The 16,614-nt window shown below is 36.9% G+C and overlaps 1 protein-coding gene across 1 annotated transcript in view; it reads left to right on the top strand.

Moving 5' to 3' along the window:
- LOC131858290 (uncharacterized) overlaps positions 1 to 16,029 on the top strand; it is a 190,637-nt gene extending 174,608 nt beyond the window's left edge. Inside the window, exon 5 of the mRNA XM_059211484.1 lies at positions 15,708 to 16,029. Coding sequence (XP_059067467.1) covers positions 15,708 to 16,029 — 322 coding nt within the window. The remainder of the gene's footprint in view (positions 1 to 15,707) is intronic.
- Positions 16,030 to 16,614: the final 585 nt, after the last annotated feature.

Raw genomic sequence — 16,614 nt, 5'->3', positions numbered from 1 at the left:
GGAGTCTCTTATGTTTTCATCTTTTGCAATGGTATTTTTCAGCTCCTCAATGTAATCAGCCATTGTCTTCCCTCCCTAGTGTTGATGGTTTCCAAAATCTAAATTCTATGGCTGAGTTTTTTGTTGTCATCCATAGCCTTCTTGTAACTAGTTATTAGCCACTCCATAGTATCCATGAAACCTTGCATACTCTCTGGAGGAGGGTTAGGGGGAGGATCAACCTTACCAAGGATATCCTGTTCCTTTTTTGGAGTGTCTTGATTAGTAGTTATGTCTTCAAACCTAAGAGCCTCGCTAGTGGTCACCTTCTCCAAGTTCTATTTGGCTTCCAAGGTCCTTTCCTTCTTATAAACCTCTAGCTCCTTCATATGCTCCTCCTTCCTCTTATGATTGTTTCTAGACTGAGTATGAACTTTAGTTTTCTTTTTCAGAGAACCTTGAGGATTCTCCTTCTCTGAGTCTTCAAAGACCTCCTCCTCTGAGGAAGAGCTAATCTAGAGGATTCTGCCTTTAGGTTTTTTACCCTTAGAGGAAGAAGGTCTTGTTTTAATATATTTCCTCTTCTTACCAGTCTCAAAATCTGAAACATCCATGCTCTCCTCAAAATCACTCGATGGGTCACTATCAGAATCCTCATCCACTAAAAAGATAGAATCAAACCTATCCTCCTCAAGACTCAATAGAGGGCTACGAGCGGGCTATTTGATTGGCCTTGAGATGGTCATAAATAAGGACCATTAAACCTTGATACATGGCAGTGTCCTCCATAGGGTTCTCTTTGTAGGCTTTGATAGTGGGATTCATCGATTATAATAGAAAGTAAGGAAAATTAACCTTCTCATCATGCCTAAAATGATTCAGCAACATGAAATGGTAGCCATAAACTTTTGTAAACCTACCATCTAATGTAATGTAGTGCATTTAAATAAAGAGGACCTCTCGCTAGGGTATAACAAAAGCCCTAGTGGAGTAGTAAGTTTTACTTAACTTCACCAAATATTTTTTCTACTTCTTGGTTTCCAGATATTTGTCAATGGCCTCCTTACTAACATTTCTATCTCTATAGAAGTTGTATCCTTCCCTTCTAAGGATTGTGGCTTGGGCAATAAGGTCTTCATCAATTTTAATAGTTTGGTCTCCCATTTTCAGCATACCCTTTCTCCAATTTTTGCAGAAAAAGATAGTAACCGTGCCATCCCATCCATGGAGTCTCTCCATGAATTTCAAAAAACCACCCTTCTACAGGATGCTCCAGACCTCCTCCTTTTGTTTCCATTCTTTGCAGCTACTAAACACTCTTGAAGAGAGTGAAGGAGTGGGATTTGCTGTCATAGTGAAACCAAAGGAAGAAAAGAAAGAAAAGAAGGTTCAAATACTTCATGAAGTGCAGCAAATACTAGATAACTTTAAAGAAATCATAACTGATGGAGCACCAACAACCCTATGACCTACTAGAGCCATAAGCCATCAAATTGACTTCATTCTAGGAGCCTCATTACCCAACAAAGCAGCCTATAAGATGACCCCAGAATAGAATAAAGAAGTGGCTAAATAAATACAAGAGTTGTTAGACCAAGGTTTGATAAGAAAGAGCATAAGTCCTTGTGTCATACCTACAATGTTAGCAACAAAGAAAGGAGAACATGGAGGCTATGCACATATTTAAGAGCCATTAATAGAATCACTATTAGATATAGATTCCTTATCCCAAGGATTAAAGATTTTATGGATTTCTTGGGAGGTTCAAAGTGTTTCACAAAGATTGATCTCAAGATTGGTTACCACCAGATCAGGATAAAGGAAGGTAACGAGTGGAAAAAATCCTTCAAAACTAATGAAGGACTTTATGAGTGACTTGTTATGCCATTTGGTCTCATTAATGCTCCTAGTACAGTCATGAGACTCATGAATGAAGTGCTTGAATATTTTATTGGTAAATTTGTTGTTGTATACTTAGATGATATCTTGATTTTTAGTAGAACTAAAGATGAACATCTAAAGCATCTCAAATTTGTATTGCAACAATTGTATGATGAGCAACTAACAATAAACCTGGAGAAGTTTGAATTTATGTAGCAGTAACTAGTCCATCCTGGTTTTGTAGTTTCAGGTGGAGACTTGAAAATGGACACATCAAAGGTGGAAGCCATCACCAATTGGCCAACACTAAAAACAACAAGTAAAGTGCGAAGATTTTATGGTTTGGCACAATTCTATAGGAAGTTTATAAGGGGATTCAGTGAGATTTGTGCACCTATGCTAGATACTATTAAACATGGAGTCAAGACAAAGTTTTAGTGGACCAAAGAGACTAATAAGGGGTTTGAACTCTTGAAGAAAAAGGTAGCTACACAACCAGTACTCATTCTTCCTAGTTTTGATAAGTTGTTCACTATTGAATGTGATGCAAGTAACATAGTAGTTGGTGCTATTTTGAGTCAAGATAATAGACCAATAGCTTTCTTTAGTGAAAAGCTCAATGATGCAAAATATAAGTATTCATCCTATGATCTTGAATTGTATGCTCTTGTCCAAGCTCTTCAAAAATGGAGGCACTATTTTCTGCCCAAAGAGTTTGTTGTTTACATAGATAATCAAGCTCTTAGTTTTTTGAATTCACAAGATAAGTTGAGTCATAGACATGTTAAATGGGTTGAGTACTTGCAATCATATACATTTTCCATTAAGTATAAGAAGGAACAATGTAATAAAGTAGCAAATTATTTGAGTAGAAGGCTATTAACAGTGCAAGAAGTGCAGATTTAGAGTATTGGAGTTGATTGCTTCAACGATTTGTATCCAAATGATGAAGATTTTCCAGCCATTTACAAAGTTTTTCAAGAATTTCAAAACCATTTTCATAGTGAATATGTTGACTTTACCTTGAAAAATGGTTTGTTGTTTAGAGGTGGATAGTTGTGTGTTCCCAAAGGCTCAATGAGGCAAAATTTGATCCAAGAGAAGCACAATGGGTGTTTGAGTGGTCATTTTGGTCTAAACAAAACATTGGAACTTGTGCAACGTTTCTACTATTGGCCAAGAATGCAAAGGGATATCATGAGGTAAGTTGAGCAGTGTATGGTTTGCCAAAAGGCAAAAGGCACATCTACCAATTCTAGTCTTTATCAGCCATTACCCATTCCTACAAGGCCATAGGAATGTGTGAGTATGGATTTTGTGGTTGGTTTACCCAAAACAAAGCTTGGTTTTGATAGCATTTTTGTTGTTGTTGATAGATTCAGTAAAATGGCACATTTTGTTCCTTGCAAAACTACTCATGATGCTAGTCACATTGCACTTTTTTTTTTCAAAGAGATTATTCGAATCCATGGTTTGCCTATTAGTATTATTTCAGATAGAGATATCAAATTCCTTGGACATTTTTGGAAAAATCTTTGGAAAAGATTGGGTACTAACTTGTCTTTTGGTTCAGCCTATCATCCCCAAATTGATGGCCAAATAGAGGTGGTCAATAGGACACTTGGTAACCTCTTAAAGTGTTTGACAAAAGAGTATGGACAGAGTTGGGATCAGATTCTTCACCAAGTAGAGTTTGCCTACAATGACAGTGTCAATAGGTCTACTGGCAAGAGTCCTTTTGAGATAGTGTATGGTATGCACCCAAGGGGTGTTATGAAATTGAGAAACCTTGGTAATGTGCAGAAAATAAGTGGTCAAGCTGATGATGTAGCTCAATATATGAAGGAGGTCCATGATCAAGTAAAGAAATCTCTCCAAGATGCCTCACAAAAGGTCAAAGCTAGAGTTGATGCAACAAGGAAAGATGTACACTTTTCAGTTGGCGAATTTGTTATGGTGCATTTGAATAATTCCAGACTTCAAAAAGGAATTCCCAACAAACTCCAAATGAGGAGGATAGGTCCTTGTAAGGTTTTGGCTAAGTATGGCTCTAATGCTTAAAAGCTTGATTTGCCTAATGATGTTGCATTGTCTCCTATCTTCAATATTGTAGATTTGGTTGCATACAAAGGGAAGCTTCCCAAGGAGAATGAAAGAGTTTAAGAAGTTCACTAATCACTTTCAAACCTACCTCTTCCTTCTACACCCATGCCTCAAGCTGAAAAAGTTTTGGAATCTAGGATTCTCAAAAAGACTAAGCACCAAGTCTATATGGAGCATTTGATCAAGTGGAGGAAAAAACTGGACTCCGACGCTACTTGGGTACCTGGATCAGAATTTCTTTAGTCTATAATTGATCCCTCATTGGTTCCAAACTGATTCACTTGACTTCTTTGTCTTTGGGGGAGTATGGTGCAGGAGCACCTAGTGAAGCTCATGGAGCACTTCATCAAAATTTTGTTTGAAATGGCTATGTTGGTCCCAATTGAATAATGGACTTTTTGTATGTCCAAAGGGTGTGTTTTGTGTGTTTAGGTGTCCCTTGTGTCTTATTTTTTGTTTTTTGAGTTTTTGGTCAATTTTTGACCTTTTATGCTTCGTAAGCCTAGAATGGGTAAAATGTGGAAAAATGGTCAAAACACCTTATAAGGACTTGTTAGGCATTGAAATATTTTTTTGTGGTTATACAAAATCATTTCCTAGGATACAATTAAGTCTATATGGCTCACAAGTCAAAAATGCTCATTGTACTAAAAATTGTCAAAATTGTCAAGCAACATTTTGACAATTTTTGGAAATTTTGTAAAAATAAGGAAAAAGGTGGTTATTGGTCCATACCTAGGCATGATTTAGGTTATGAATGAATATTTAAAGTCTCACACAACTTTTTATCAGGTTGGCATTCGAAAACAAGAAGAATTTAATACAAAAACTAAGAATTTTGTGACTTGTCTTGCATTTTTGTTCCATATGCTATAGCAGGTCATACTTCCTAAGTATTTGGTTGTACTATTTTCATTTAAGCAGTTGTGAAATGTTGTTTTAAATAATTCTCCCCTATTTTTTTGTGCTGGTGTGAAGTTTTAACATTGTATCAGCATTGTTTTGTTTGAGCCCTGTTCTTGGTTGAGTAAGGGTTTGGCTTCAACAATGGAAGCAAGTTGATTTTCTTTGGCTCTTTCTCCATGGCCTCTAAGTGTCAACTGGTTGTAAATAGCCTTATTTTTTATACAAGTTTGTTTTATGATGGCAATGACAAAGAAAATGGTTTTTGTTGCTTACAAGGCGAGCTCCTATAGCCCGACTAGTGAATTTTCATGGTGTAAAACAAAGCTTCTTTGCAAACCCCCACCAAGTGGACCTCATTTTTGGTTTCCTAAGGTTGAATTAAGTTTGGAAAGAGTTTTTAGACCAGATGGGAGGATATTTCAATGAATAGTGTTTTGGAATGCATTTTGAGTAGCCAAAGTGTTGAATACAATGGTTTTTTAGCACTTTTCCTCTTGAAACTTGGTTGCACATCAAGTGTTTGTCTTTACTCTTGTAGGGTAGGAAGTTGGAAGGCCTTATAGTGATGGTATAGACCTTCTCAAAATATTTTGTGGTCTGAAGAAGAGTTTGGAATGGTGATAAGGTCTCTGAAGACTCAAAAGCTTTGAAAACCCTTATTTTTAGGCACATTTATAGGACAACATTTTTACGGTCTTTTCAGACCTCCTCATAGCATAAAATTGAAATATCTCCATAAAGGGTATCAGTATATGCAAGGGTTTGGTTAATTTTTTTGGCATTTTGTGAAGTTTTAAGCATTTTAGCAATTTTGGAGGGCTAATTGCGACTCTTTCCTTGTAGCCCTATTTTGAGCTTTTCTTCAAATCGGTTAAGAAGACAATTGAATAGATCACCAAACCAAGTTGAAATAATCCTAAGATGATGTTATAAAATTTCCTAAACCTCCTACAACCCTTGGTGAGTGATCTTGGTGTTTTGGAGCTAAGAAGCAAAGTTTCACCTTTGTGAGACTTGAGAGCAAGTTTGAATGAAAACAAGAACTAACATGGTAGGAAGAACTCAGGTTTGGTATGAAGCATAGAACAGGAAAGAAATAAAAGAAACAACACCTAAATAAATGTTAAAACCTTCAACAACTACCCTTAAGGGAACTTGCAAACCAAATTGATTGTAAACACACAAATTGAGGCAATTCTTGAGTTTCTCCCTATCACACATATCGCATATTATGCTCCACAAATGCACTTTGTAAGAGAGATTAATACAAATGAAAACCAAATTAAAAAATAGTTACCCAACCTCAATCATTATTACCTAAATGATTGGTCAAAGTTCATACAAATACAACTTGTGGTATAGAATGTAACAACTACCCAGTTAAACAACAATAAAATATGGCATTTAGTGATTAACATGAAGATAATATAGACCTAATATACAAGGAATCCAACATTTTTCTTAATAATTATTTTATAACATATATAAAATGATTATATAATAATTTCAATTAGGTTAATCTTTAACATAGTTTTTTACAAAACTGAATTTTCTTACTTATGGATACAAAATCACACTCAAATTCCACAAGGGAATAATAAGTAGTGATTAAGAGGTATCTAGTTTCTAAATTGGCATGTCACAAGATAAATAAATACTTTAACTTTTTCATACAATATTTCTTCCATTTCCTTTGTAACTTGAAGCAAAAGAGGGAGAGCATCATCAAGGTGATATCCACCCTACCATAAAGCATCAATCTTCTCTGTGCTACTCCACTCGAGGTGCCAAAACCATCACAAATGATCTAGTAAGATGTGGCCACATGCATGATGGAATCTAATTAACTATTTTAATCACTATCAAGGGAGAATACCTATATTCGCATGCAATCTATACATATATAATATAATGAACATTCTCATTGATGAAAATATGTTGAGAAAATACAAATCAACCAAAGTAACCTACATATAGATCAATGCAAATAAGTTATTCTAGACATATAATGTGTCTCTCATCTTACTATGACATCTTTAAATTTTATAAGATGGATAATGAATTATCTTGTAGATATGGCCATACTAGCATTCGATCATATCACTAAGTACTCTAGCAAGAAAATAATTCTATTTATATAACTAATTCTCTAATCCACTTAATACTAATCCATATAAGAGATGAAGGGTTTAACCTCCTAAAATTATATCTATTAAAAAATATAATCCTCCTTATATTGGTGAAAGGATTATAGTTAATTAATATTTTTTCTTAATTCCATGATAGTACTCTTATGCTTATTGATAATAAAAATTTTAATCTAGCGATTTCAATGGAATAGTATAACATTTAAATAATCATAAATTTTAGCGCCTCAAGCAAAATCAAAAGTTCAATATGTTATATAAATTTAGGAAGATGAAAAACCAATCCCAAAACTTATCTTCTCAATAATCCTAACCTAAGAGCAATTTTGTCTGCAATACAACTCACTTATTTTTCATCTGAAACAATAGTTGGATATAAGAACAATCCTAACTATGATCCTAGAAGTTTATCTATTTTAATAGGAACCTATCATAAAATCACACATGTCAAGAAGTCTCCATTAGTGAAACATAAAATGTAGATCATACTTCAAACATCAAGAGCATATATTATATTAAATGCCACTTTATTTTTAATTGCAATGCAAATATCATATACTAGAACCTCTTAAAAATTTTAAATGTTGACGGAATCCAATTTTCTCATATTCAAATTCTATTTGGATCCCTCAATCCCATGTTATACCTCATATTTTTTATTAAGTAATATTGGTAGTAACAATGAAGGAAAACTAAGAGGGGGGAAGTGAATCAGTTTTCACCGGATCTAACAAATCAGGAACAATCTCGGATCTAATCAACTGCAACAAGAAGAAATTGAAAAAAAAAACACCAACACACATAACACCAGTATTTTTGATATGGAAAACCCTATTAAGGGTCAAACCATAGTGGGAACCTACCCACAATAAGATGATACTCCGCAGTAGTATGTTAAAATATTACAATGGGGAATGCACATGAATTCAGGTATACTACCTAGAGCTCACTACTCAAAGTAAGATGACCCAGAAGGCTCCAACCCTTAGGGAAGGTTCACTACCTTACAATAAAGATCGGACTACAATCCGGAATACATGAACTCCAAATATAGCATCTGCTAATGCCTGGTGACACTTTTGGTTAAGCTCATTTGTCTACCTTGTAACAATCTCTACTCAATACAACATATTGAGGGATAAATTTTCTTATGCACACATAAACCACTCTCTGATAATGTAGACACAACATTGACACCCAAATTATATTGATATACCACCTGTTTATACAAATCATCTACCTTGACTATAAGGTTGGCCAAACCCTCAACCCTTAATTACAAAATTATATCACACGATACATAAATCAACCACTAAACCAATGTAACGACATAGTATGGACCTAAATCAAATCTCCAAACATGCATCACCACCAGAAATCTCTCTAAGATCAACTGCAACACGTTACACCACCAAAATTACCACATAACATGAAGAATATCACTGGATCAGTAAAATAACTATTACCATGCACAAGGATCAATGTGTACAATCAAAACATATAGGACATGATTAGGAAAAACCAACAAGAACATTAGAACCATCCACAATAGCTTCACCAATGCCACTTATTCAAATCTTCATCAATCAACACGCTAGTACTCAAGAACACTTTACATCAGCAATTCAGACTAGAAAGATGGCTTGCAGAGCACCAAATAATGAGCCATCTGAAAGGGAGATACACATGAAAATCCAAAATATTCTCCCAAATCTGCAACCAAAAATCTACAATACTAATCACAAAAGAACAGTCTTCATACCAGAATCTACAACTCAACCAAATCACCACATAGAATCATGAAATCAATCAAGAATGATATATATCTAGTTTATTTAGCATCCCAAAAATATAAACCAACTATATCAACTCATTGCAATCATGGGAATACCGAACAACTCCCTGCAGCACCGAAAACATAGGAATATGTTGACATCAATGACAACAACATATCCTAGCAGCAACAATATCCAACAGTATCCTCCTTTGGTATTGATGGAAACATATGAATGTGAAAAATAATCAATGCAAAGGAAATAGATCAACATCAAAAAACTCCCCCTTAGATCATGCACTTAAAACTTCAAGGATAAAGCATTTTTTCACATGCTTCTCTCTCCCTTTGACAACAATGCCGAAGACAGAATATAAATTATGCTTCTCTCCCTTATACAAGATAATCTCTCCAAAACTCATCCTCTATGAAGAGAAATCACTCCCTCTTAGGATAGGCTCACCACTCAATCTACTAATTATCTAAACCATTGACTACTTTGGTTGAGTAGCAGCACCAACTCATCAACCTAGATAAAGAGATAAGGCTTTGAAATCCACCGGATTGATGCAACTCCATGCATCTTGTTCTCATCAAGAGGGGAGAAGACCCCTAAATTATCTTTCAAATAAACAAATGTATCTAGAGTCAATGACTTAGTGAAAATATCTGCAATCTGATCCTTTTTAGATACATATTCCAGTTTGACTTCCTCATCACTGACTTTCTCCCTCAAGAAATGATACTTTATTGATACATGCTTTGTTTTAGAATGTAGCACTGGATTTTTAGAAATATTGATAGCACTTGAATTGTCACAATATATAATAGTAGGCTCATCATACACAACTTTAATATCCTTCAACATCTACTACCTCTAAACTACCTGAGTATAGTTATTAGCAGTTGTAATGTATTCAACTTCAGTACTAGATAAAGATACAACATCTTCTTTCTTACTGGACCATGAAATCAACTTCTTTCCAAAAAAGAATGCTCCATCGGTAGTTCTCTTCTTCTCATCAACATCACCTGCCCAATCAGCATCAGTATAGGCACATTGTAGGAAATCATCATTCTTCGGATACCACAAACCATGGTCATGTTGGACATTGCTACTACTAGGATATGTTATTGTCATTGATGTCAACATATTCCTATGATTTATTGCTATGGTGATTCTAGATTGGTGTATTAGGATCATGGTTTGGTTTATGGAGTATTTCTAGTGTTATTATATCTCTCTGTATTGGTTTCAGTGATCCGAGAAGCTTAACTGATCATATCATATGATCTAGTTTACGGTTTGGTTTTTTTGATCAGTGCTTTATAGAGTTAAGTATTTCCTTTGATATATTCCAGTGTGATCAGATCTTGAGCTGATATTTTGAGAGAATGTTTGGGATGTTCATGTGTATCTTCATTTTAGATGGTTCATGATTTGGTGCTTTGTAAGTTATCTTTCTTCATTATAGTTGCTACTATTTGAGTGTTTTTGAGGTTCAGATGTTGATAGATGAAGATTTGATAAGTTGTGTTGGTGTAACTATTACAGATGATTCTAACGTTCTTGCTAGTGTTTCCTAATTGTGTCCTAATTGTTTTGATGATCTGCATTGATTGTTGTATGATTTGTTGGTGATTTTGTTGAGCTAGTGATGTTCTTCGTGTTATGTGGTATTCCTAGTGGTGTAGCTTGTTCCATTTTCCCTTCACCTTGGACATAGCAACCTTGACCCTCTTGTTGTTAGGGATCTCTCTGCATTCAAAATGATTATTCAAGGCCTCAATCTAATCCAAGACCTCATCTACATCTCATGCTTTACAAAAGATGGGAACATCATCCTTCCCACCTAAGGAGTTCCGACTAACTACATTCAGGGCTTCCACAAATGTTTTAAGATCTGCAAGCAACTCCACTTCCTGCCTAGGGGTTCCTCCTTCTACTCACCCTTCTTTGTCCTCATCAAAATCACATTCTCCTTTCTTCACTTTGTCCTTATCCTTCTCCAACTCTTTTAATTTGTCTTGAAACATTTCCCCAAACATCTTCTTCAATGCCTCTTGTGACATTTCCTTTTGAGGCATCATTTCAGCCTCTTCCTCACTCCCTAATGCTCACATACACCAAGACCACCTATCCCAAGTGATCTAAACTTGCTCTGATACCGCTATGATGTAGAGCCATAGGGAATCTAGGTAGGATTCCCAATCCCAAGACACTCACTCTACTTGTTCCAATTGATCAATCAACAAGAGACTTTCTTCCACAAATCAACCTCACAATAGACTCATAACACCAATGGTGGACATCACTCAATGTTAGACAACATACCTCTATCTATAGCTCTTACTCACTCTATGCTATATGCACTTAAAAGATAAAATACCAACAAGAAAGCATAGACCTAAACCAACTTCATACCATGGCATTTCACATCCCTCCTAACATGTTTCATGCATTGGAAGTGGTCTACAAACTTCCTAATATCCTTGTAGCCCTAGTTTTTGGGGTTTTTGGGGAATAACTCACAAACTTCCCAAACCACTTAAATTTTTTTTTCAGATTTGAGTACCCTTTTGGGCCCTCTATAACATATGTTAGATTTAGGTGCAAGGCCTTTGGACCAGCTATATGGAATACTACCTATCCTAATTGGCCAAGAGCCCCAATTAGGCCTATTTTACAAAGCAACCCCTCTAGAATGTACTCACAGAAACTTCACAACCATTTGGACGCTTATAAAATGTGTCAAAACCAAGGATTCCACAAAAATATTAGGCCTACACTCATCTGGTTTCCCACAAACCAATTTACCCCTCTTCATTTGCTTTCCATTGTACAATGCCAAGCATTTCAGTGCACTTTCCTCTCTCCTCCAATCATGAATATCTCTGTCAACCCTACCATTCTCTAATACACCTATTAGACCAACATCCCCTTGAGTTTGAGGAATTTTCACTCTTGGGAATGTTAGGAACCAACCATGTCTTTTGAAACCCTCGGTAGGGTTTTCTCAAAACTTGGAACTAAAGAAAATCAATTCCTTGGCTCCAACATTTGTTTCAACTCCTGCAACCACTTGGATATGTTAGATATCAAATTGTTTCAATCCTCCAAACACATTATATGCATTCACTAATCAGATACAATAATGAAACAAAGAGAATACATGGACTGAGACACAAGTTCATGCAACAAAGATGACTTCTCCTTCATCAAATCATCATCAATCATACAAGTTCAACCTCACAGGATTTTATATGCAACATCCAACATCTCCCAACATCCACAACAAAAATTTGAACCATAGGACTATTGGAGACAATCTAACCACAAAAGTTGTTAAGTTGACAACAAAATTTCTCATGACAATTTGACAACAATGTACAACTTTGCACTCTTGACCTTACAGCTGACCAAGCCAACACAAAACCATTACATAGGAGTAAAATATGCCCACATAACACAAATGACATCTTTTAGGAATCATCTTGGTCCTTTTGAATAAGTGTGACCAAGGTTGACCCCCTAGATCCTATTACATGATTGGATAAACAAGATGGCTATAAAGCCCTACAAACATGATATTGTTCCATGACTATTATGTGTGGGCTTCTAGGATTCTCTCATCCTAGCTTGTCTGAGGTGGCCCTTTCTCCTATAGAGGTAGAGATTTGGTGGTTGGTAGCAATCAAGTATCTGCTTGTTGTGAGATAGTTACTAGGGCTGCTTATCCATATTCTTTCTTGTCCTATTGAGGTGGTGAGATGGTGTGAGAAGGCCTTCCAGGTGAGGCTACTGCTCGAGCTACTAGTTGAGGCTACCTACAATTGCTTTCTTGTGGGTCTTCATGGTAAGGTCAAGGCTTTTTTATCCCTACTTTCTAGACATTTTTTTGGTTCGAAGGAGCCTTCCAAAACCCTACTTGTGTATGTCTTGAAGGTTAGGGGTGTTGGCATTGTGTTGTCATTGATGTCAACTGGTATGGGATGACCACCAATAGTAGAGATGGTTGTGAAACACTATTATGAAGGAGTACAAAATGTGATATCCTGGATATCACCTTGTGTTGTAGAAAACTGGTAAGGTAAGGAAGATGATCTTAGAAGTCACCAATACACAAGTTAATGCCCTACTTGTGTGATGAGATACATAGGTGTTTGAGTAGTTGTTTGTGATGAAGAGGCAGAATGTTATCTGAATCACATCAACATCGAAAAAGGAGAATGAATAGATCATAGGTATGCTGTGAGGTTGTAGTATAGCAAGACTCCCATCGGATGAAGCTACAGTCATTATGAGAAGTAATGACTGGCCATGAATATGCTCACATCTAATCACATGTGTCTATTTGAAAAGATGCTACACAAACAGGGAAGTCACATAAGTGCACTACAGGATGTAGAAGACAAGTTGTCACTCCATCGGTAAGTGGAGCTTATCTCCTATCATGAAAAGTGTGCATCATAGTTTGGTGAGATAAGGATGATGAGGTAAAGGCAAGTTCTCAAAGACTCTCACTGGTTTCACTGGTGAAACAAAAAGAATGCCTCAATACACATGAGATCAGAGTTATGCACTAGACCAAAAAAAAGGCATGGTGAGATGTCGATATAGATGAAGTGTGATTGGTTTGTCATCTTGACAAACTAGTTATGATATGGTCAAAGCTGATCAAAGAAAAGGCATAACTGAGTAGATGCAGATAGAGGATGAATGGCCTGACTAAAGAAGGAGTCTAGTGAAGGTTGATGACTTGTGTTATCAAGAGTTCTTACTAGTATAAATGCCCACTGGTAATATGGACAAGGTGCATATGTGGGAATGTGCATGGTTTGGATGGTCATGTCTAGTGACCTCTCAAGGTGTTCCACTGGTAGTTCAACAAGTGCAAACATGATGAGGTAACCCATACTGTGTGTGATACTGCCAGATTTAGGAAACTGACAAAAAGGAGGAACTGGTAGAATGTTTGGTTGGCGATCCTATCTAGACCAACATGAAAGAGTCAAACTAGTAGATGGTCAACATGGATGCCACATGGAATCAAGGTGGCGAACCTACATTGGATGAGGATGGAATGTACACCCATGGGGTAGGTGTAGAGCTGGTCAACTTTAAAGGAGATTGCGAAGCTCGAGGTGAAGTGGCAGAAGTGCGTGACTCGAGATTAAATGAACAAGAGAGGATAAAATATACACTAATCGAGTAGATTGGTGTAGTCCAAGCAACCCATCATGCCATTAATGGTGATTGACCAAGAAGTATGCTGAAGAAGGAAGGCGTGTTTTAGAAAGTGCGTTAATGGCGGAGTTGTGCAGATGGATGTCAGAGTGATCATATCAAGCAAGATCTAATTGGAGTTGGTTCGCCTCGAGGATGGTGAGGAAACCCTAACTGCCTGGATTTTGAATTGGGCTTTGGTAGGAAAACTTGGCTATAAATATGAAGTCCAAAGAGATTGTTTGTTGTTGCTACATAGAAGAGTATTATGCTGCTACGAAGTGTGATACTTTTGCAAGTAAGTGCAAATCAGCCAAAGTGCTCAGAAAGTATCTAATAAAAGAGGGAGAGTGAAGAGCGGAATCGTTAGTGTCCATACTAGCAAAGCAGAAGAGAGTGAAGCTCCAAAGAAGGAAGACATAGGACTGGTAAAGTGTTGTATCGGTAAAGAGTAGAGAGTAAGGTGGAGGTCCAGTAGAGGAGAAGTGGAAGAGGTGTACCGGTAGAGTATACCAGCAGTTAAGAAGCTAAAGAGAGCAACAAAAGAGGGAGTCTGTGTAGTAGAGAAGGTATCTCACTGACAAGGTAAGGTATATGAGAAGGTTGCAAGATTCACTTGTAACAAGATTGTTAATTTGGCATTTGATGTTCTTATTGTTAAAACTAAGTTGTAGCTCCATGCAGGGGTTAGTGCTCCTTGGGTAGATACCCTAAAGACAAGGGTTGTAGCTCTGTTGGGTTGTAGCCCATAAATCAGGTAGGGGTTGTAGCTCCTTGGATTGGTGCCTTAAAGTTAGGGGTTAGTGCTCCTTGGGTTGGTGCCCTAAACTTTGTAACTATGTTTTCATTGTGAGGCTGGATTGGAGTAGTAGACTCTAGCAACATTGCTCACCGAGGTTTTTCCCATCTTGGGTTTTCCTCATATATGCTAGTGTTATGTGATGTCCCTTTGTGTGATTGCATTTGTGTTGGTCTCCCCACTAACTAATATGTCTACAATGTGTTAGAAGGAATAACTAGTATGATCACATAGGATAGCTAAAGGGAAAAATATTTGAGAACCACTGATTCACCCCCTCCCCCTCTTAGTGTTGCATTGTGTCTAACAATTGGTATCAGAGCCTAGGTTCCTAGTCAGATGAGATTTCTCCAACTTGGGTAGATTCTGGCTTAAGGAAACAATGGTTTGTTTAGTGTCAATCCCTCATCCAGTGTTTGATGGATCAAACTATTCTATTTGGAGTTGCAAAATAAAAGTCTTCATGTCCTCCCTAGGTTATAATGTCTGGATGGCAGTTGTAAGTGGTCTTCCTAGGAATGTCAGTCCTCCCTCCGAATCTAAAGAAGAAAGAAGGTGCTTATGCAATGAAGAAGACATGAAGGCCATATTCAGTGGGCTCACTAGTGATGTCTCCTCATAGGTGGATAAGTGTAAATCAGCAAAGAGTCTATGGGGTAGACTAAGGAAGCTATATGGAAATGAACCCTACCCCATTGAATCAGTTTATGAGAGTGAGAAGAATAGTGTAGTAGACACATGCATGGATGACAAAGGTAGATCAAACTGTTGCAGTAGCAGTAATGATGAAGAAGGAACCCACCTCTTCATGGCCGATGAATCAGATGATGAGGTGTACACATCTGGGAGTGATAAGACAAATAGTTCCTACTGACATGATGTGTTTGGTAGTGATGTTGAAGAAGAAGAAGAAGACATGGAAAATAGATCTAACCATCAAGATCTATTTGGGAGTGAAAGAGAAGAAGAGGATGAAGCAAAAGTTGATCTTGAAGGAGACTTTGTAAATTCACTTGAAGAGCTTAGTAGAGTTAGAAGGGAATACAAGCTATTCAAGAATACTACCATAGTAGAGAAAAACTGGCTGACAAGATGGCTTGAAGAATTTGAGAAAAGGCTCTCAGAGTTGAAGCCTCAAGCAGAAGAAACCAAAGAATGTTGGTGTGAAGATCTAGCATCAAGGCTAGAAGTAAAAAATGTAGAATATTTGTAGTTGGTTGGAGAAATGGAGGTTCTCCGAACTGACCTTGAGAAGTGTCAAGATGAGCTCAAGGTAAGAATCTAGTTTGATGGCAATAGTGATGCCTTGGACAAGATGTTGAAGAAGTAGAAACATGCCAAGGATACTGAAGGGTTAGGTAGTGGTGCTGGTGAGTGCTCCACCATCAAGAATGTCCCCCACAATGACATTTTGTTTGTCTCCTCAAATGGAGAAAACAAAGGCCAAACCTTCATTGTGACAAATGCTCCCTAGAAGAAGGTTGATCTAAATACAACCAATGAGGACTTACAAACAAGAAAGAAGACCAGTGTTTTAAGAAGGAGAAACAATGTAGATCCCAAAGGTAAAGGACAAAGAAATGTTACCACCCATAGGGAAAGGCAAGTGTGGGAGAAGAAGAGACCAAATGGAAGAGCTAGATAGAATGGACAACCAAGGATCCATTCTCAAAGAAACAGAAATGGAGATGTTAAATCGGTAAGATCTCCCCATGCATGGCAGAATAGTTTTGTAAATAAAATGCCATCATTTACCAGTTATTGCTTTGCATGTAATGCTTATGGCCATAGGGTAAAG

Source organism: Cryptomeria japonica, chromosome 9 (genome assembly GCF_030272615.1).
Source record: "Cryptomeria japonica chromosome 9, Sugi_1.0, whole genome shotgun sequence".
In the NCBI taxonomy this organism is placed as follows: domain Eukaryota; kingdom Viridiplantae; phylum Streptophyta; class Pinopsida; order Cupressales; family Cupressaceae; genus Cryptomeria; species Cryptomeria japonica.
This window is presented reverse-complemented; position numbering and strand designations above follow the sequence as displayed.